General features: G+C 40.7%; 2 protein-coding genes across 5 annotated transcripts in view; both read right to left on the reverse strand.

Moving 5' to 3' along the window:
• Positions 1 to 4,176, reverse strand: part of LOC117722015 (A disintegrin and metallopeptidase domain 3-like) — a 61,913-nt gene extending 57,737 nt beyond the window's left edge. For both annotated transcript variants that reach the window (XM_034520947.2, XM_076913917.1), the window contains exons 1-3: positions 3,862 to 4,176; positions 3,406 to 3,488; positions 1,473 to 1,528 (exon numbers count right to left, since the gene is read on the reverse strand). In XM_034520947.2, coding sequence (XP_034376838.1) covers positions 1,473 to 1,528; positions 3,406 to 3,488; positions 3,862 to 3,919 — 197 coding nt within the window. In that variant the 5' untranslated portion in view covers positions 3,920 to 4,176. The remainder of the gene's footprint in view (positions 1 to 1,472; positions 1,529 to 3,405; positions 3,489 to 3,861) is intronic.
• Positions 4,177 to 5,493: 1,317 nt separating this feature from the next.
• Positions 5,494 to 21,249, reverse strand: part of LOC117721752 (disintegrin and metalloproteinase domain-containing protein 5-like) — a 77,880-nt gene continuing 62,124 nt past the window's right edge. The window contains exon 21 of one of the 3 annotated variants that reach the window (XM_076913918.1): positions 5,494 to 5,778. In XM_076913918.1, coding sequence (XP_076770033.1) covers positions 5,706 to 5,778 — 73 coding nt within the window. In that variant the 3' untranslated portion in view covers positions 5,494 to 5,705. Of the gene's footprint in view, positions 5,779 to 10,033; positions 10,230 to 21,249 lie in introns of those variants that run through there. The other 2 variants (XM_076913919.1, XM_076913920.1) reach the window with 2 other exon arrangements.

Below are 21,249 nucleotides of genomic sequence, written 5' to 3' on the forward strand. Positions count from 1 at the left end.
GGATGAGTACAACAGGCGTCTATACAAGTATTTCACCCAAACTCTAAAGAATGTACATTCTCAGCAGCCCATAGAACTTTCTCCAAAAGCAATCACATAGTAGATCACAGAGCAAGTTTCATCAAATGTAGGAAAATGGAGATGACATCCTTCCTTTTATCCTATCACGAAGAACTAAAACTGGATACCATCAACAGCAGAAACTAGAGACAGTACACAAACCTTACAATGGACTAATGAATAACTGAATCAAAGAAAGACTCAGGAAGGAAGCATAAAATTCCTAACAGTAAATAAAAATGAAAACACAACATTCTAAAATCTATGGAGTACACTTTAGGCAGCCCTGAGAGGTTGACAGTGTAGCAATAAATGCTTACTTACATCGAGAGATCTTTAAAAACTTAATGGTGCACCTCAAGGCCATGAAAATAGAAGAACAAGCAACACACCCACCTTAACAGGTCACATAAAGGCTAGATCCCGTGATTGGGCAGTGGAAGGGAAAGGTAGGACTGAAAGTTTTGGAGAGGGAGAGAGAGGAAGAAGGAAGGGAGACAGAGAAGACAGAGGAGAGAGAAGACAAAAGAGGAAGAGGTGGCAGGAAGACGGAGTAGTAGCATGTGGCCTGGAGGGACTGCAAGTAGCAAGGGATCTCATAGCTGGAGAAAAGAGTAGTATAGTGGTGAATCTGCCCAATCTGGATGTGCCATTTGTAATTATATTAATTGAGTTGTGTGTTCTTTGCAGGGTATATTGGGCTTGGAGATTTATCACAACAGACAAGGACTGGAAGGTTACATATGAGGTTAATACTTTGCTTCCTAACAGAATAAAGGGAGAAAGGAGAGGATGGAAAGAGTCAAAACTCTACACTGCAGCAAATAAGAGAAAAACAGCTGTGGGATGGCAAAACCTTTTGAACATTGACAAAAATGTAAAGAATGTTATTCAAGAAAGAGCAACATGTTAGCTGGGAACAACAGAAGGAGGCAGGAGAAGTGCTGGAGCAGAGGGGCTGGGGCTGGGGCAGAGGGGCTGGGGCAGAGGGGCTGGGGCAGAGGGGCTGGGGCAGAGGGGCTGGGGCAGAGGGGCTGGGGCAGAGGGGCTGGGGCAGAGGGGCTGGGGCAGAGGGGCTGGGGCTGGGGCTGGGGCTGGGGCTGGGGCTGGGGCTGGGGCTGGGGCTGGGGCTGGGGCTGGGGCTGGGGCTGGGGCTGGGGCTGGGGCTGGGGCTGGGGCTGGGGCTGGGGCAGTGAGGGACATGGACACTGTGAAGGCAGATCTGCTTTAAGGCCTTTGGTAATCTTCATTTATCAGATATGTCTTAGAGACATCATTAATGTAGATTTTTTTGGTTTAAAATCTCACAAGACAGATTTAAAATCCCAGTTCCGCGAATCTTAAAGAAGACAGAGTCTGCTGAGTAAACGGAGTGTTTGCCTTGTGGTGAGAGCGAGCACTTGATGACTTACTGTTTTTCAAGTTGGAGTGTGTATGCTTTGCCCTCAATTCTGACCACATAAGTGACCTGCAACAAAGAGGAGAGAGAGAGAGAGAGAGAGAGAGAGAGAGAGAGAGAGAGAGAGAGAGAGGTTATTAGAAATGTCAACTCCTTAAAAGTAACAAGCCACAATTGACATATATGCACATTTTATATGACCAGATATTAGTCTACATATCCCCAAACAGAAATGACCTCACAACAGTCTCTACTTCTTGTGTTTCTTAACACATATGTGCCATTTCTAACTCATGTTACTTCCCTCAATCCCGAATTCCATCATCCTCATTTAATAAGTAAAAACACACACATATACACAACACACACACACACATATATGCACACAAACACACACACACAATACACTCATACATACACATTACATATATACACACATGCATACATACACACACACATACTCACACATACTCATACACACACACCAACCCCATAAGCTGTGTTTTTCTCATCCAATATTGGCATTGCCTTTACTGCTACCTAGGAACCTGTTGCTGTCATTACTGAACCTAAAGGGGAAATCAATCAAATACAAATGTCTTTTGATACCAAATAATACCGGGATCATAAACACTGAATATATGAAATATATCTGTATTACAAATCGTAGCAGTCATTATTTGCAAGATCTATACAGACAATTAACTATACTGGGTATGTTTTATTCCTATAAATGAAAAGATAAACAACTGGAAAGCAAATTTTATAATGCTAATTTCTATAGCCCGAGAAAATAAAACAATATGCAGATACGTTGTAATGAAACCTACAAGACAGGTGCAAATAAGGCACATGCATGGCACAAACTGGTTAGAATAAAAAATATATAGAAAATTTGTTTAAAGAAGATCAACTTAAAAACTTAAAGGACATTAAGGTGGGGGTCTGCAAGGAAACTACAAAAGGAATGGAGTTAGATATGATCAAGATATATACATGTAAGAAAATTTTCAAAGACTAAATATAATATCATTTAAAATGCCGAGTTCATGGTTTGGAATGTGAAATATTATTGTCGTGTAGATTGAATATTATCTATTGTCAAATCCCATGAGGCTAGTTGTAAAATTAGGCAGGCTAACATCCGTGTTATATATTGAATTAATGTGTCTGTCTAAAATAGCAAAAGCAGGGAGGTTATAGGCAGATGATTTGGGGACAGCATGAGATGACCGAGCAGTGTGCTAACTTTGTAGGAAACAATTGTCTGACTTGGGAAGAACTGAAAACATTCTGAACCACTTGGCTGAAGTTGTTTAACTGCTTCCTGGTCCTAAGGAAATGGCTCTGAGAAAACTCGAGGTTATCTGCAGGTCAGAAGCTTTATACACCTATGAGGTAACGCTATAGAAGTAGAAAGACAATATTGCCATATAGAGTCATTTAAAAATGTATGTGACTAAATATTCAGTTGGCTAAAATGAATATCTCAGAACTTACGCAGATGGACACTGTATGCATCTCTTTGTGGTCTTTAGAATGATTTTATAATTTTATTCTTTACTGTTTTGCTTTCCAAAGGATTTAAAACGTGCATTTATAGGCTTGGAGGGTTTTGTGGTACCAGTTTAAAAAACATGATACATGGTAAAATTTAGTGTAGTCTCAGGTGTAAGAATATATAATTAGTGGCTGTGTTTTCTCTGAGTCCAGCAAGCTGTGCATGACAGCGTGGAGAGCAGAAGCTAAAGCGTTTGAGTCTTACGTAAAACAGTTTGGCAACTCTTGAGAAGTCCAACTTAAACTGAGACATTTGCCCTGCCTCAGACCAACAGTCTTTAGCACACTAAATTAGGCATAAGCAGGATTTCAAAAGGTTAATGTGGCCCAGAAGTCGAGTACAAATAAACACCCATCATTTTCCAAATATCTGGTTTCTTAATTACTTGTGTTTCTGCCTCCTTGACATCCGTGATGTTAGTCTCGATTTTCTCTGGCACTGTGATCTGCAGAAGTGGTGTTTCTACATCTGCAGAGAGAGACACAGTGAGTACGCCTGTAGCTCAGAAGTACCCAGTCTCGGCTATGCTCTCCTCTAGTCAAGCAGAAAACACATGGGACAAACGGGCCTCTCTCTGGCTTTCTCTCTCCCTCCCCCTCTCCTCCCACTTTGCCTGATTATGGAAAGTCAGCAAAGGAGGGTCAACAGTCTTTTGGGCTGAGTTCTCCCACCACCAGGGAGAGGTGGGCCCCTGAAACCCTAGACCCTGGAACTGGGTGAGGCTCTGATGCCACCTTCACTAGCTTGTTCTGAACTTCCAGGAGTAAAGACTGTGGAGCCAGCATGACAGATGGCCTGTTGACAAGTGGTCAGTCCCCTGCCCAGCAGTGACTTCCCTTACCTTTTCCTGCGGTGATCAATTGGCATAGGTATGAGAGGACTAGGAATAACGGCAACATGGTGTGGCTGCTGACTTTGCCACAGTGATGTCAGTTGGTGCAACGGCAGCAGCTCGTGGCCCCTGCGCCTGAGCTCTTGGGAAGCAAAAAAGCCAGAACTGTGCAGGAACAGGAAGCCCCGTGGTGTGGGTACCACAGCAGCTCTGTGCAGAGACCAGAGGACTCAGCATTTTCCCTGCAGAAGTCAAAGGATGCCTGGAGCTACCCCACATGAAGGAGCCGTCAGCCCTCCTCGCCCATGAGCTCTGTCTCCAGCTACCAAGTAGCAGTTCTTTCTGCGCATGCTACAGCCTGTGTGCCTTTATGTGCAATATTTACATGTAATATAAAATGAATACGTTTCCCGTTTTGTAAGAGAAAATAGAAACTAGACAATAAAAAATTTTAACTTTTCATTAATGCTTCTTAAACATCTTAATGTTTTTGTCAGGAAATATCTGTAATAGCTAATGATTAACAAGAAAAATTAAACCTCTTTTGTTTACTGAAGAATTTGCTCTGGTTTGTATTGTATAGTATATTTTAGTATTTCAATATTTCTTTTTCTTTTTTTTTTTTTTTTTGGTTTTGGTTTTGGTTTTTCGAGACAGGGTTTCTCTGTGTAGTCCTGGCTGTCCTGGACCTCACTCTGTAGAACAGGCTGGCCTCGAACTCAGAAATCCACCTGCCTCTGCCTCCCAAGTGCTGGGATTAAAGGCATGCGCCACCACTGCCCAGCGTATTTCAATATTTCATAAGGCTGGTGTTTTTCATATACTGAAAAAAATCACCTAATAATTGACAGAAAATTATAAAAGGCTTTCACTTGCGTGGCCACTAAAATGCATGACTTCCTAACTGGAACCTTAAGACATTTTTAAAATTTTAAATAGGTCACAAAAGCTATGGTAAGTGTTGGTTAGGTCGTGATTTTATTATATTCTATGGAGGTTAGTGTGTAGCCAAAATCAGAAACATGTGCTTATTGAGTGACATTATTATTGCTTTCACCTGATTAATATAGATATATTCAAATAATCCAAATTTAATGCCACCTTTGAACTTTTGAAGGCCAACAAGCAGTAGGCATGAGTATCAAACATTATGGACACTGTATTTGTTTCTGAGTGAGGTACAAACAGGAAGGCAGATGTAAGAGTTACCATACATTGAAATTATAAATGAATCAGTAGCAAGATACACAAAGCTTTATGTGATTATATTAAGATAGCCTTTTGCCCCCTACATAACTCAACAGAAAGGATGTTGTATTTATGATGAGGAGTGACTGGGTTAGTGAATGACTTCTTCCAAGGGTTTTACTAGCGCTACATTTGTATCTCAAGAAATAATCTGTTATAATCTGGACAACAGATCAGTCAAGAAGACGGGTCCATTTAGGAAAACTCGGCATAAATCAGGCCACAGATGCCAAACAATGAGGAGAAAAGAAAATACTGAAAGATACTTTCTTTTATCTTTGAAAATAAAAACTTCTGCAGAAGAAAAAAGAAATCTCCCACTTATCCTCCTAAATCCCCTTAATAAAACTTTTTATATTTATTAAATATGCACTCAAGAAGTTTAGGCAGACTAAAGATGAAGAAATTCCATTCCTTTATAGCCGTACAGATGTAATCGATTTTATAGGTAGTCACCATATTTATTAAAGGGCAAATCAAATTCCATGTTCCTTAGAGATAACCACAAAGGTGTACTGGAACCCAGATATCAAGACTACCTCGCTGAGAAGACGGGGCTTGCAAACCTGGTGATACTTTCTTCACTGGGCTGTTTCCTCCAGCCCTTAGTGTTTCTTCACAGCAAAGACGTTCAGAATCCTTTCTGGATTTGGTGTGATTGGTGGATCTGAAAGTGACCTAAGGAGGGGTTAAAATAAAGGCATGTGGGATTTAAGCCCTGACAGTCATTAAATGTAGTGAGGTATTATAAAAATGAGTGCGCTCTTCAGAACATGAAGGAACACTTAAAAAAAAAAAAAAAAAAAAGGAACTTGGAGAGTCTGAATGAGACAGGCTAAAATTTTTAAAAGTTTAATAGTACAAACATAACTAAACAAGGATATGGCAAAGTGTTCACTATGTATCAAAAATTAACTATGACTCCGTATGGCTGAATGCCTTGTTAACATCTTGTACACTGTGTTTTCCATCTTAATCTATTAAACTATGCATTAATTACTATGTAGTATATCCAGTTGTCGCTCTTCTCACCCTCTCTTCTAGATTTTTTTTTTTAAAAACTACTTTGGGAGGAGTTGTGAAGTCCAGGTTGATTTTGCATAATATTTAAAATATTTACAGATTTTCAGGGAGTTGTATAAAATTTTTGTATGGATATGGGGCCGTCGAGATGGCTCTGCAGTTAAGACCACTTACTTCCAGAGGGCCTGAGTTTTCCTTCCTAGCACCCACATCACAGTCCACAGCAACCTGTAACTCCAATTCCAGATGCACTAATGCCCTCTTTCGACATCTGAGAGTTCTTGCACATACATGGTACATATTAACTCATAAAGGTGCACACACACACACACTTAAAAATAATAAATGCAACTTTTGAAGCTTTTCTAGGAGAACCCAAGTGTCCTTCTTTTGCTTCTTTTTATGATAAAACATATATGCTAGTGTGTGTGTGTGTGTGTGTGTGTGTAATGATTTTGTTAGCTATTGAATCATATATATATATATATATATATATATATATATATATATATATATAAAATCATATAACTGTAATCACATCAAGAAAATTATACAATGAAAATAAAGCTTTTTGATAATTCACTTTATAGATATACCCACACTTTTGCCTCCTTAAGCTTATCACCTAATCGCTTCCCCATACATAGAATGTTTAATATGCTAGTAAATTCATCAACACAATCATATAGCAAGTCGGGTGGGTTCTGATTTGGATGTATCTGCTAGGCATGCATTCCTTTACTTCTATTACTGTTTTCACTTTTTGATTCTCTTGTATTAAAATGGAATACTGTGAGAAACAGCCTTCCCAGTTTGAGTAACCGTTTATCTGTTGCAAAACATTTTGAGTCATTTCCAGGTTTGGGCTGTTAAGTGCTTGAGTATTTACAAATGCATGTGGAAATGAAAATGGTCCCCTTTAACTCATAGCGGCATTATTGGAGGTGTGGTCTTGTTGGAGAAAGTGTGCCACTGAGGGGTGGGGAGTACCCTTTAAGGTTTCAGAAACTCAGGCCAGAAAGAGTGGCTCACCATCTCTTCCTGCTGCCTGTGGGTCCAGATGATTCAGATGTTGAACTCTTAGCTATCTCTCCAGATATATATATTTACATTACCCTGGAGAGAGTGTATTCATTTAGGAGAATTCTGTGTGCTTCAGTCCAGCAGTGCCTATATTCTGTGAACTAGAGAATAGGAAAAAAAAAATACCTGAAGCAGTGAAGATCTAGAGATGAACTTCAGATGCTAGTCTGCATGGGTGCTTCTGGTTGTGTTAGGTGAATCATTTGATGTGGAAACTGATGATATTTAGATTGTGTGCATCTGATGTCCACGGTGACAGGGACTGGGAGATCTGATCAATTTAAGGTGTGTTAAAGCCGGGCATCACTAGGGAGATTGGGTCTGGATAGTGAGAGGGGAGCTGTGAATGCTTGTTTGAGCTGAAATGCAGAGCTTATGATCATGGAAAGAACATGAGAAAAACGAGGAAATGAGATGATCAACAAGAAATATATGGAAAGGAAAATCCATAGTAAAACTGTGAATGATAACGTTGGTTTGGTACCTAACGTAAGAATACTGCAGGGGAGGAATGAAACTGAAGATTAAAGAATTAAACTAAGATTTAAGGTTACTAAAGAGTTAAGGAATCGCAGTGGTGGCTAACATAAAATATAATTCCGGAGGGGAATACTAAGCAAAAGCTTCTTCGCTTTCAAAGAGTCAAGAAGAGATTCTTGAGGAGGAAGAAGGTGTGTTATTGCCAGCACTGGTAAATGAAGAATGTCCCAATGTAAGCTCTAAGGAGCAGTTCCACAGCAAAAGACTTATCAGGTCAAAGCTAGGAGGATGCAGGATTCTTTCCAAAGGAAGTTTGGACCAGAAAACAGCAGCAGCAGCAGCAACAACAATAATAATAAACTGGAAACATTACAACAAAGCTTGACAAAAGTTTTGGGCCACAGAGAGCTAAGCCTGGAAGCACCTCAGGAGACATTGCTCATCAGAGCTTCGTGGCTTAGGTTGGTATTTGTCTCGGCTAAGGTTTCTTCTTATGGCTGTGGTAAAAGACTGTGATCGAAAGTGACTTGGGGAAGAAAGGGTTTATATCACTTACACTTCCAGGTAATAGACCATCACTGTGGGAAGTCAGGACAGGAACTCAAATAGGAAGTGATACAGGAGCCATGGAGAATTGCTGTTTGCTGGCTTGCTCCTTGTAACTTGCTTGCTCAGCACACTTTCTTACGTGAAGACCTGGCCAGGAATGGCCACACACACAGTAGACTGTGCCCTCACACGTCAACCATCAATGGAGGAAGAAAGGAAGGAAGGAAGGAAGGAAGGAAGGAAGGAAGGAAGGAAGGAAGGAAGGAGCAAGCCACAGGCTTGCCCACAGGCTGGCCCACAGGCTGGCCCACAGGCCAATTTAGTGGGAACAGTTTCTCAACTGAGGTTCCCTCTTCCAAAAGGACTCTATAGTTTGTGTCAAGTTGACAGACAAATGAGCCAGCATGGCACTATTCTCTTCCCGAGTAATTGGATGGATGCCACCCCTCAGCAGGCCATGTAGCTTGCTAAAAACTGAGGCAGACCCTAAAATACTAGGGATTTCATGTGGCTTTATCTTCCCATACTTTGCCATTGGGCAGTGGTTTTCCTTGGAGGAAGATCCAAGCTGTGTGGTTTTCTATCCTGTGAAAGTCCACAAGTTGTCCTCTGACCTCTACACATACTCTGTGGCAAGTGCAGGTGCATATATACACACAATAAATAAATATAATTTTTAAAATAAACAAACAAAATTAAACAGGGAGAAGTGGATATGCCCTACAGTCAATGGCAGGCTGGGAAATATACAGCTGTCTCCACGGAGACAAAAGGAAAACGTGCATTTGTAGATTTCCATAGAAAGCAGTTGATTGCAAGCCAATGGTTGATATTTGTAGAACCGGAAATAGAGGAAAGTCTGACACGAAAGCACAATCACCACTGTCTTGGGGGCAGGGGAGGGGGAAAGATAAGATTACAATAAAATAATTAAGAATTGTTACATTGTGAGTGTTAGCTTTCCTTTAATTCAACAATTTAACTAAGTCAGTTTAACTGGCTTGTGCAAGTTTGGAAACTTTCATGGTCCATTCCAATGAGCTGGTGTGCAGTGCTCAAAACACACCAGTGCCAAGGGACTTGATAAACAGTAGACTGGACCCACACATCGTGGCCTCAGTTATATCACATTTGATGGATGGTAATAACATAAAATAAGACCTTGACTATGGAAGAAACCTATGCAGAAAAGTAACCCTGGGCTTTTTCCTTCCCCAGCTTAATGATAAATCTACTTTTAACGATTTATTTTTTAATTAGTTTTTATTTGTATGGGCGTTTTGCCTGAATCCAATGTCTGTGCATTCTGAATGCCTGATACCCATTGAAGCTAGGAGAGGGCATCAGATTCTCTGGAACTGGAGTTCCAGACAGTTGTGAGCTGCCATGTGGGTGTTGGAAATTGAACCTGGTTATCTGGAAGAACATCCAGTGTTCTTAACTCCTGAGCTACCTCTCCAGCCCCTTTTGAATAGATACCTTGGCACAGCTTACTTAGCAATTATAGAAGAAGAGCAGCATTAGCCAAACAAGTATTGGATTTGTTCTGTGGATAAATGTCTGAGGTGGGAAGGTTAGAAGAAGACAGAGAAGAATCAGGCCACCCTAGGCAGTGAGAAAATGGGGGCAGGAAATCCTTGACCCTTGGGAAGTGAGGGTGCACTGGAGTCTCCTGACAACTTCATGAGAATCGAGTCTTCGTCTGCGCAGTACAGAGTTACCATTTCTCCCAGACAGAGGTAGAAGCGGATAAGGTAGAAATGGAACTGATGATGCGGAGGAGACACCAGACGGGAATGCGTTTGTTTAGCCACAGCTGATTTATTGGTTCATGGTTTAGAGTCCTCACTCATCTCCATCTCTGCACAAGCGGGAAAGAAGCTGTGGGTGGGTTTGGTTCTGTATTTTCCTTCTTCTTGCTCAGAGTGCCAGTTTCCCATGGTTAATCCAGATTATCTTCTTTTGGGGTACCAATACTTGATTAGTGAGGGGTGCTGCGGGAGAAGCCAGATCACAAACAGTGAGGCTGTGTTGCTCAGTTCCTTTTGCAACTACCCAATTTCTAGCTCAAATGATTTTAAAGACACAGATCATTGAGGAGAGAAGACTAATAGCAGATTAATACTAGAAAACAAAACAATTACCTGGCACCTCAGTAGCAAATGCACCCAACTGCGCATTACAGCTATTTCTAAAAACAGCATGTGTTCATTCATTCACAGGAGTTGAGTCAATAAGACAGTACTTTGGACTTTATATTCTCAGACACAAGCAACTTGAATTAAAGTATAAAAGAAAAACTGGAAATTCTATGTGGTTTTATTTTTTGCATTAAATACTGCCACACACACACACACACATACGTGCACACACACCCATATACACGTGAAGACATCCATACACAAAATAGTTTTAATGTTCACAAGGACTCATATGCCAAGGTAGCAGCAATAATTTTTTGCACACATGTCTTTGGAATACCTTTTCTCTCCCACAGACGGCTTCCATCCAATGTTAATGCTACATTTTACCTGGATTTGTTTCACGCTCATCTTTTGAAAATGTCTTTTTTAAAACTCCATTCCTAGCATTTTTGTTGTCTTAGCGGTGTGCTTTAGTGGTTAAAAATTCCTGGTTTGCACCCAAAAGGACATTCATGGTAGGTACTCACTGATAAGTGGATATCAGCCAGAAAGTACAGAATATCTAGGATACAACTTAGAGACCGTAAGAAGTGTAACAAGCAGAAAGGCCCAAGTGAGGATCCTTCAGTCCCACTTAGAAGGGGGAAGAAAATAATCATGGAGGCAGAGGGAGGGAGGGAGGGAGGGATGTGGGTGGGAAAGGGGAGGGGAAAAGGGGAACAGGACCAGGCATGGGGGTGGGGGGAACAGGAGAGAATCCCAGAGTCCCAGAGGGCCAGGAGAATGAATGGAAAGAGTCAGCTTCGAGGGGTGAGAGTAGAGGGACCCTCTAGAAAGAAACAGAGGCCCGGGAGGTGAGAGACTCTCAGGACTCAATGGGGGTGACCTTAGCCAAAATGCCTAACAATGGGGAGAGGGAACTTGAAGAGTCCACCTCCAGTAGATAGACAGGGTCTCAAGTAGAGGGCTGGGGTTACCCATCCACAGTCAAAATTTCTGACCCAGAATTGTTCCTGTCTAAAAGAGCTGCAGGGATAAAAAATGGAGAAGGAAATGGTTCAGTGGCCAGCCCAACTTGGTATTCTTCATCTCATGGAGGGGCACCAAGGTCTGACACTATTACTGATGCTATGATGTGCTTACAGACAGGAGCCTAGCATGGCTGTCCTCTGAGAGTCCCAAGCAGCAACTGACTGAGACAGATGCAGATACTTACATCCAATCATTGGATTGAAGTCAGGGATCCCAAGGTTGAATTGAGGGTTTGATTGAAGAAGTTGAAGGGGAGGGCAACCCCATAGCTAGCCCAGCAGTCTCAACTGGATCCCATGGAGCACCCAGAAACTGAGCCACCAACCAGGCAGCATACATAGGCTGCTCCAAGGCCCCTCGCACATATATAGCAGAGGACTGCCTGGTCTGGCCTCACTGAGAGAAGATACGCCTAAGACTTGAGGCTCCAGGGAAGGGGGGTGTCTGGACAGAGAGCAACCTCTCAGAGGCACGGGGAAGGAGGAATTGGATGAGGAACTGTGGGAGGGGGGGACCAAGAAGGGAGGGATAATGGCTAGAATATAAATAAATAAAATAATTTTTTTAAAAGAACTATAAAAAATTCCTGGTTTGCACAAAGCCACAGCGTTTCCTTCACAATTAATACATTTTGCATCTGTCTATTTACTGGTAACAAAGACGTATCACTCATGTTTTATTTTCTTCCTTCTTGCAGAGTGCATCTGGTGGAGATTTTGCAGCCTATGATTCTGAAGTCATGATCTCTCTGTGGGCATGTTTATGTGTGTTTGAAGAAATGCTAAAATTTTTCTATACGATTATCCTTCCAAAAACTGTGTCCAAGCAATCACACCTTTTCTATGGTGCTGATGCTAAGATGTCTTCCTTTTTTAAAAAAATTAAATTATTTTATTTATTTACATTCCAAATGTTGCCCTCCTCCCAGTCCTCCTTCCCCTAGTTCTTCACCCCATCCCCCATTCCTTCTGCATCTGAAAAGTTGCTCCCATCCAACCTCCCCACCTCACCCCCACCAGCATCCAATCCCTTCCCTGGGATACCAAGTTTATACAAGACTAGGAGCATCCTCGCCCACTGAGGCCAGACAAGGCAGTCCTCTGCTACATATGTGCTGGGGCCATGGAGCAGTCCATGGATGCTCTCTGATTGGTGGCTTAGTCTCTGGGAGCTCTCGGGGGTCCAGGTTAGTTGACGCTGTTGTTCTTCCTGTGGGGTTGTCATCCCCTTTAGCTCCTTCAATCCTCCCCTAACTCTTCCATAGGGGTCCCCGACCTCAGTCCAGTGATCGGCTGTAAGTATCAGCATCTGTCTCAGTCAGCTGCTGGTAGAGCCTCTCAGAGGACAGCCACGCCAGGCATTTATCTGCAAGCACAACATTGTTTCAGCAATAGTGTCGGGTTTGGTGTCTGCACATGGGATGAATCCCATGTTGGGGCAGTCTCAGGGTGGTCTTTCCTTCAGTCTCTGTTCCACGTTCGTCTTTGCATTTCCTTTAGACAGGAAAAATTCTGGTCAAAAATTTTGAAGATGGGTTGGTAGCCCCATACCTCAACTGGGGGCCCTGTCTGTCTACTGGAGGTGGTCTCTTCAAGTTCCCTCTCCCCACTGTTGGGTATTTTGGCTAAGATCACCCCCACTGAGTCCTGGGAGCTTCTCACATCCCAGGTCACTGGGACTTTCTAGAGGTTTCGCCCTGCCCCCACAGCCTCAATGCTGCATAATTTCATTTATTTTCCTGGTCCTCTGGGCTTCTCTCATCTTTCCCCATACCTGATCCTGCCCCCTTCGCCTTCCCATTCCCTCTCCCACCAAGGTCTCTCCCTCCCTCTGCCTTCCATGATTATTTTGTTCTCCATTCTAAGTGGAACTGAATTATCCACATTTGGGTCTTTCTTTTTGTTAATCTTCATAAGATCTGTGAGTTGTATCATGGGTATTCTGTACTTTTTGACTAATGTCCACTTATCAGTGAGTACATACCTAATGCATGTCCTTTAGGGTTTGGGTTACCTCTCTCAGGATAATATTTTCTAGCTCGTCCATTTGCCTGCAAAATTCATGATGCCCTTGTCTATAATAGGTGAACAATATTCCATTGTGAAAATGAACTACATTTTCTGTATCCATTCCTCTGTTGAAGGATATCTGGGTTCTTTCCAGCTTCTGGCTATTATAAATAAGACTGCTATGAACATAGTGGAACATGTGTCCTTGTGGTATGAGAGAACATCTTTGGGATATATGCCCAGGAGTGTAATAGCTGTGTCTTCAAGTAGAACTACTTTCAGTTTTCTGAGGAACCACCAAATTGATTTCCAGAGTGGTTGTACCAGTTTGTAATCCCACCAACAATGGAGGAGTGTTTTTCTTTCTTCACAGCCTCACCAGCATGTGCTGTCACTTGAGTTTTTGATCTTAGTCATTCTGATTGCTGTTAAGGTGAAATTACAAGGTCATTATTATTTGCATTTTCCTGATGACTAAGAATGTTGAATATTTCTTTTAGTGAGTCTCCGCCATTCCATTCAAGATTCCTCTCTTGAGAGTTCTCTACTAAGCTCTGTACCCCATTTTTTAATTTAGTTATTTGGGTTTTTTTGTAGTCTAACTTCTTGAATTCTTTGTATATTTTAGATTAGACATTTATTGAATGTAAGATTCATGAAGAATCAGTAGCCTTTTTATATAAATAATAAATGGGCTGAAGTAGAAATTAGGGAAATATAGCCACAAATAATATAAAATATCTTGGTGTAATTCTAACCAAGCAAGTAAAAGATCTATATGACAAGAACTTCAAGTCCCTAAAGAAACAAACTGAAGAAGACCTCAAAAGTTAGAAAGATCTCCCATGTTCATGGATTGGTAAAAATTAATATAGTAAAAAACGGCCATCTTACCAAAGTAATCTACAGATTCAATGCACTCTCCAACAAAATTCCAACACAATTCTTCAAAGACATGGAAATAGCAATTCTCTACTTCACAGAGAAAAACAAACAAACAAAAAAAACCCCCAGGATAGCAAAAGCAATTCTCAACAATGAAAGAACTTCTGGAGGAATCACCATCCCTGACCTCAAGCTGTACTACAGAGCAACAGTGATAAAAAACTGCATGGTATTGGTATAGAGACAGGCAGGTTGATCAATGGAATAGAATTGAAGACCCAGAAATAAACCCATACACCTATGAATACTTGATCTTTGACAAAGAAGCCAAACCCATCTACTGAAAAAAAAGACAGCATCAACAAATGGTGCTGGTCTAACTGGTAGTCAACATGTAGAAGAATGCAAATTGATCCATTCTTATCTCCCTGTACAAAGCTTAAGTCTAAATAGATCAAGGACTTCAACATAAAACCTAGATACAACATAAAACAGATACACTGAATCTAATAGATGAGAAAGTAGGAAATGGTCTCAAACACATTGGCATAGGGGAAAGAACAGAACATCAACAGCTCAGGCTCTAAGATCAACAGTTGACAAATGAGACCTCATGAAACTGAAAAGATTCTGTAAGGCAAAGGACACTGTCAACAGGACAAAACAGCAACCTACAGATTGGGAAAAAAACTTCACTAACCCTACATCTGATAGAGGACTAATACATATGATATCTTCTTTAGTATAAGTCAACTGAACACACAGGTCTATCGGTCCATCATCCCATTTGTGTTTAGGTTTTGTTATTTTTTAATTGAAAAATTATACAATATATTCTGATCACAGTTTCTTCTCCCCCATCTAATCTCTCCCCTTCCCAACCATAAATTCTGTGGCTTCTTTCCCTCTCTCTTTAGGAAAACAGCAGCAAAAAAGAGAGTAAAAAACAGAATTAAAAGAAAAAGCACACAAACACAACAAAAGAAATAAAGACACAAAATTGGAAACCATAGTATATAAACAAAAGACCAGTAAGATAAAAACAAAACCTTCGTCCTTCTAGTCTGGGCCAGAGCACTGAGCAGATCTTGGGTGGCAGCTCTGTCCCCAACCTCCAAGAACCCAGAGGAAGCAGGGATCCCAAGCACTCTAACTTGGACAGTGTCTTAGAAACTAGTTCCCAGATCTGAGGCCTGGATCAGACCTCTGCCAGGTCTGCCGTTGTGTCGACCCCGGATTCCACCTGAGACATACTGGAAGGTCCACTCAATCCAGAGCCACAGAGGAACAAATGAACTCAGAGCTTCAGACAACATATCCTGAGATATTCTAGAGGAGACACTGCACCCAGAACAGCAGACACCTAGCTGGACTACTACCTTGGAGGCACCATATCCTGAGGCATCCTAGAGGTACCACTATAATCAGTACAGCTGGAAAAGATCACAGAGACATCTGGACCCCTAGGAGATCAGACACAAGCTAGATAACTAGAAAGTCAGGCTTCAGTCAGAGACAGCAAGTACAGGCAGCACTAGAGTTAACCAGATGGCAAAAGGCAAGAGCAAGAACATAAGCAACAGAAACCAAAGTTACATGGCATCATCAGAACCCAGCTCCCCCATCAGAGCAAGCCCTGAACACCCCATCACACCAGAAAAGCAGGAATCAGAATTAAAATCACTTCTCATGATGATGATAGAAGGCTTTAAGAAAGACATAAATAACGCTCTCAAAGAACTTAAGGAGAGCACTGGTAGACAGATAGAAACCCTTAAAGAGGAAACACAAAAATCCCTTAAGGAATTTCAAGAAAATGCAACCAAACGGGAAAAGGAATTAAACAGAACCATGCAGGATCTAAAAATGGAAGTAGAAACAATTAAGAAATCACAAAGGGACAATACCCTGGAGATAGAAAACCTAAAAAAAAGATCAGGAGTCATAGACACAAGTATCACCAAGAATACAAGAGATGGAAGAGAGAATCTCATGTGCAGAAGATACCATGGAAAACATTGACACAACTGTCAAAGAAAATGCAAAATACAAAAAGCTACTAACCCAAAATATACAAGAAATCCAAGACACAATGAGAAGGCCAAACCTAAGGATAATAGGTATAGATGAGGGGGAAGACTCCCAACTAAAAGGACCAGTAAATATCCTCAACAAAATTATAGAGGAAAACTTCCCTAACCTAAAGAAAGAGATGTCCATAAATATTCAAGAAGCTTACAGAACTCCAAATAGTTTAGACCAGAAAAGAAATACTTCCCGCCATATAATAGTCAAAACATCAAATGTACAAAACAAAGAAAAAATACTAAAAGCAGTAAGGGAAAAAGGCAAAGTAACGTATAAAGGCAGACCTATAAGAATTACACCAGACTTCTCACCAGAGACCATAAAAGCCAGAAGATCCTGGACCGATATCATACAGACCCTAAGAGAACACAAATGCCAGCCCAGACTACTATACCCAGCAAAACTGTCAATCATTATTGATGGAGAAACCAAAATATTCCATGACAAATCCAAATTTACACAGTATCTCAACACAAATCCAGCACTTCAAAGAATAATTGGTGGAAAACTCCAACACAAGGAGGGAAACTATAACCTAGAAAAAGCAAGAAAGTAATCTTCCAAAAACCCCAAAAGAAGATAGTTACACAAACATATCTCCACGGATGTTAGCCCAAAAGCTTGGATTAGTGAAGACTCAACCCACAGACCACATGAAGCTCATGAAGAAGGAAGACCAAGAGGGGATGCCTCAGTTCTACTTAGAACGAGAAACAAAAATGCTCAAGGGAGCAAATAGGGAAACAAAACATGGACACATAGGGAGGGGAGGGACCCAAGACTCCAGAGGTATATGTAGGGGAGGATGGCCTGGTTCGGACATAGGTGGGAGAGGAGTTTCTTGGTCCCATAAAAAAAAAATGAACACACAGTGGGGGCGGGGGGGAATGATATGAGGGTGGGGAAAGGATAGTGAGGGGGGGTAGGTGCAGTCACTGCCTCATAGAAGCATGAGGAGGGGGATGGGATAGGAGGTTTCTGGGTGGTGGGAGGAAGTAGGCTAAGAGGATAAAATCTGAAATGTAAATACTACAACCAATTTTAACAAGTGGGGAAAAAAAGTCTTCAGAACCAACATCTTTAAAAAAAAAAAATGTCAGCCCCCTGGGGGTGGGAATTTTTTTTTTTCTTGATACTAAAACTTGTTCTGAGAATTGTATATTGCAGAATACACAGCTTTGGTGTATCTACTCATCAAGCATACTGAGCAGACCTGCCCAAACCTCTGATGTCCTGGAATTCCATCTGGATTCAGTGAAGACACAGCATTAGAGGCTTATCAACTTACTCTTCCCCCTAACCCCTCTTCTAAAATCTCAACGCCCTTAATCAGCATGAAGAAGTTAAAGAAGAGTCAGTGCCCCTATTCCCTGAGCTTGGGGACTAATGTGGTTAATAATGGTCTGTCTTTCTAGGGACAAGTAGTGGTTTTGTTGGAACAGGGGGGATTAGCTAGGACTTATTGCATAGCCATAACCTATTGGTAGAAATCTGTATAATTATTATCAAGATGAAGTTATAATTTCTTAAATGGTACAAAATTTACTTTGATCTCAAATTTAAGGTTTTCATTGGTACAAGCCTCTTATTAATATAAAAATGAGATGAATATTGATACGCTCATGGGCATTGTGCCTGTATAACACATTTAGGAATACAATGCCTAGACCCAACCCTTTTTTAACCTTTTTAACTGATTTGGGACGGTTAACCTATGAGTTAAGGGACTATAGCAAATTCATATTTTTGAGTTTATTGTTAGGGTGTTTCCCATATTTTATTTAGAAATAGCTGAGAGGAGTGAACAGACAACAGTCCAGGTTACCTTACATGGATAGTTGGTTTTCAAAACATCAGAAGTCCATAGAACTGACGCTACAAATATTTATATATTAATGTTCATATTGATTAGAGACCTGTCTGCTCCTGACAGCTTCCTGTCGTGGATTCTAAGAAGAAATTGAGCATCCTTGGAGTTACTCCAGTTGTGTGGTAACAGCCACTAGGCAAGAATTGCCTCTCTCCATCTACAGACAAATTACTGTCCAGAAAAGGACACACATGCAGAATAGTCGACTGATTATATCTGCCTAGACAGAGTAATCAGTCCTTAATAATCCTGCATCACCAAGGTCTGTCAGATGATTCTGGGCCAGAAGGCTGAAGATTTGATGCTCCAACGTTCCGTAGTATCGGGGCTTTTCAGGTGTTCAGAGGTCTCTATAAATTGGCTAAGTTTTAGAAGCTATGCTTTGTGCTTCCCACAATTATAGTTAACTCAGTCATTCTGGATTTCTGATGGGGTTGAAAACTTACAGCTATTTACCATAAAAGAAAAGATTTGAGTGGATGGTCATCAGCTGACATTCATCCTAAAGCCAGGTTCAGAACTAAATGTTTTAGTTAGGATAGATGACAGAGGTGCTGGTTAGTCAACAAAATGATGGACTGGGTATTAGGACTATCTTGTACCTCACTGGTACAAATTGGCATAATTATGCTCTAATTGTATTTTGAGAGAAAAGTTTCATTTTAACAGGAAGGGTGATGTGTAGGAGGAGCTAAGGTAGGAGGAGTACTGAGAGGAAGAAAAGGAGTAAGAAGAGGAGAAGGAGGAGAGGAGAAGCTAGGTGGTGAAAGAGAGAAAGAGGGGGGAGACAGGGAGGCAGATATTCATGTATCTCCACCAGTCAAAGATAGTTGTTATATCTAGGTCGGTCAGTGGGTTACACCTCTGATTGAACAATTCCAAACTTATAACGCTTATGATTAACATTATTTTTAAAAAAAATGTATAAATGCAAAAAGGAAAAGGGGGCATGGGATAGGGGTTTTCTAAGGGGGGGAATGGGGAAAGGGGATGGCATCTGAAGTGTAAATAAAATATCTAATAAAAAAAAAAACCTTTTTTTTTCAGTACATGGTGATTAATATAGAGACCCACAGCTCATCAATAGTAAGAAAATAAAAGATCATAGGATTGTTCAGTTCTAAATAGGACATTGATATCATGATCCCTGTCCTTAAGGTTCAGGGATGATTGTGGGAGAAGACACAGAAATATTTTAATAATGAGGTACTAGGCAGCTGCTATGAAACAATATTTATAGAGTCAGGCGGATTTCTGAGTTCGAGGCCAGCCTGGTCTACAGAGTGAGTTCCAGGACAGCCAAGGCTACACAGAGAAACCCTGTCTCGAAAAACAAAAACAAAAAACAAAAAGAAACAATATTTATCTAACATGATGACATGGTGCAGTCACTACACACATTAGCCCACAGAGGCTGTGGCTGCACACCCAAGATCTATACAAGATCAAGCAGTCAAAATCTAGCATAGTTGGTATAGGGGCTCATGAAGTACCACCACTAGCCAAGGAGCTACTGGCAACTAATGGCTACCAGATGAAGAAGAGCCATGTTTTCTTCATGGATGTGACTCCTGAGAGGTTACTGATGTTCTAGTAAATGGCCCTGCACATGTTCTATATATAACTAGAATCTTTGGATTGAAAAGAAAAGCACATAAAATAGGGAGAAAAATGGTAGGTAGATTTGGAACAAATTGGGGGGAGGGAGCTGTAAATTTTATTAAACACATTATATACATGCATGAAATTCTCAAACAATATGAAAAGGGAGAGAAGATGTCACCTTCAATAAATAGTACTATCCAAGCTGGATATGTATAACAAGCAGAATCAAATCAACTCCTTTTCTCTCTTCTTGCCCAAGTAGAAAAACAAATTCAAGATGGAGTCATTGACGGAACAACCTCAACAGAACTATGTGAACTCATGAAATAAAGCCAACAACCCACTAAGGGGACTTGAAGAAATAACACGTTTCTGTACAGCAGAACAAATAGTTAATCTAGTCAAGATGAAATGGCAGAAAATCTTTGCCAACTAAACACTGGAAAGAGGGAACTTCTTTCATAATCCGCATTTTTTCTTAAAGTAGTGAAAGTAAATATTTTTCTGGTCCAAGGCTCTCTGACTGGCATGGAAATACACACCTATAATCCTATCACTCACAAGGCCAAGATAGAGTGATCACGAGTTTATGACCAGATTGGGCTACAAAAATTTCTATTTGACTGTAATAAGATCCCTTGAGAGGGAATCCCACATCTTAAGTTTAAATACAATGTACAGTGATGTTTATCATGAGGCTATGTTGCTGTGTGACTCAAATTTGTTAATTTTGAATGTTCAAGGCTTTTATTTCCATTGATTACTAATGCTCCCATTTGACGTTCTAGATCTGACTTCATTTCATTGATAAGAGCCTCCCTAACAGATGTGACACCTCCCACGACAGCCACGTCCCTGATGATTATGGTCTTGAGCATCTTCTCATACACCCGCTGGCCATCTGCATGTACCTGTTGGTTGAAGATGCGCTGGAAGCTTTGTTTTTTTCACTTGAGCCTTTAGTTATCAAGTTAGAAGCACTCCTTGCTTTTGTTTATTCTCGATGGCTGGTTGAGGCTTTAGTGAAAACCCTAAGTAATTAACTCACTTTGTCATCAAGTAATCGTCATCATTAGCAGAAGCATTGTTTCAGTGTTGTGCTATTGAGTTTTCATCTATTTTTATTAATTAATAACGTATTCTGGTACTTGGTCTCCAAATATAATTTTCATTGTCTTTCATATGTATATATATGAAAGGGAATATATATGAATGAGAGGGAATCCCACATCTTAAGTTTAAATACAATGTACAGTGATGTACATATATATATGTATATACATATATATATGTATATATATGAAAGACAATGAAAACTATCTTTTATATATATGTGAAATATATATACACATACACATACAGAGAGAGGAAGAGAGAGAGG

The sequence above is a fragment of the Arvicanthis niloticus genome, chromosome 16 (assembly GCF_011762505.2).
Source record: "Arvicanthis niloticus isolate mArvNil1 chromosome 16, mArvNil1.pat.X, whole genome shotgun sequence".
NCBI classification, from domain to species: Eukaryota; Metazoa; Chordata; class Mammalia; order Rodentia; family Muridae; genus Arvicanthis; species Arvicanthis niloticus.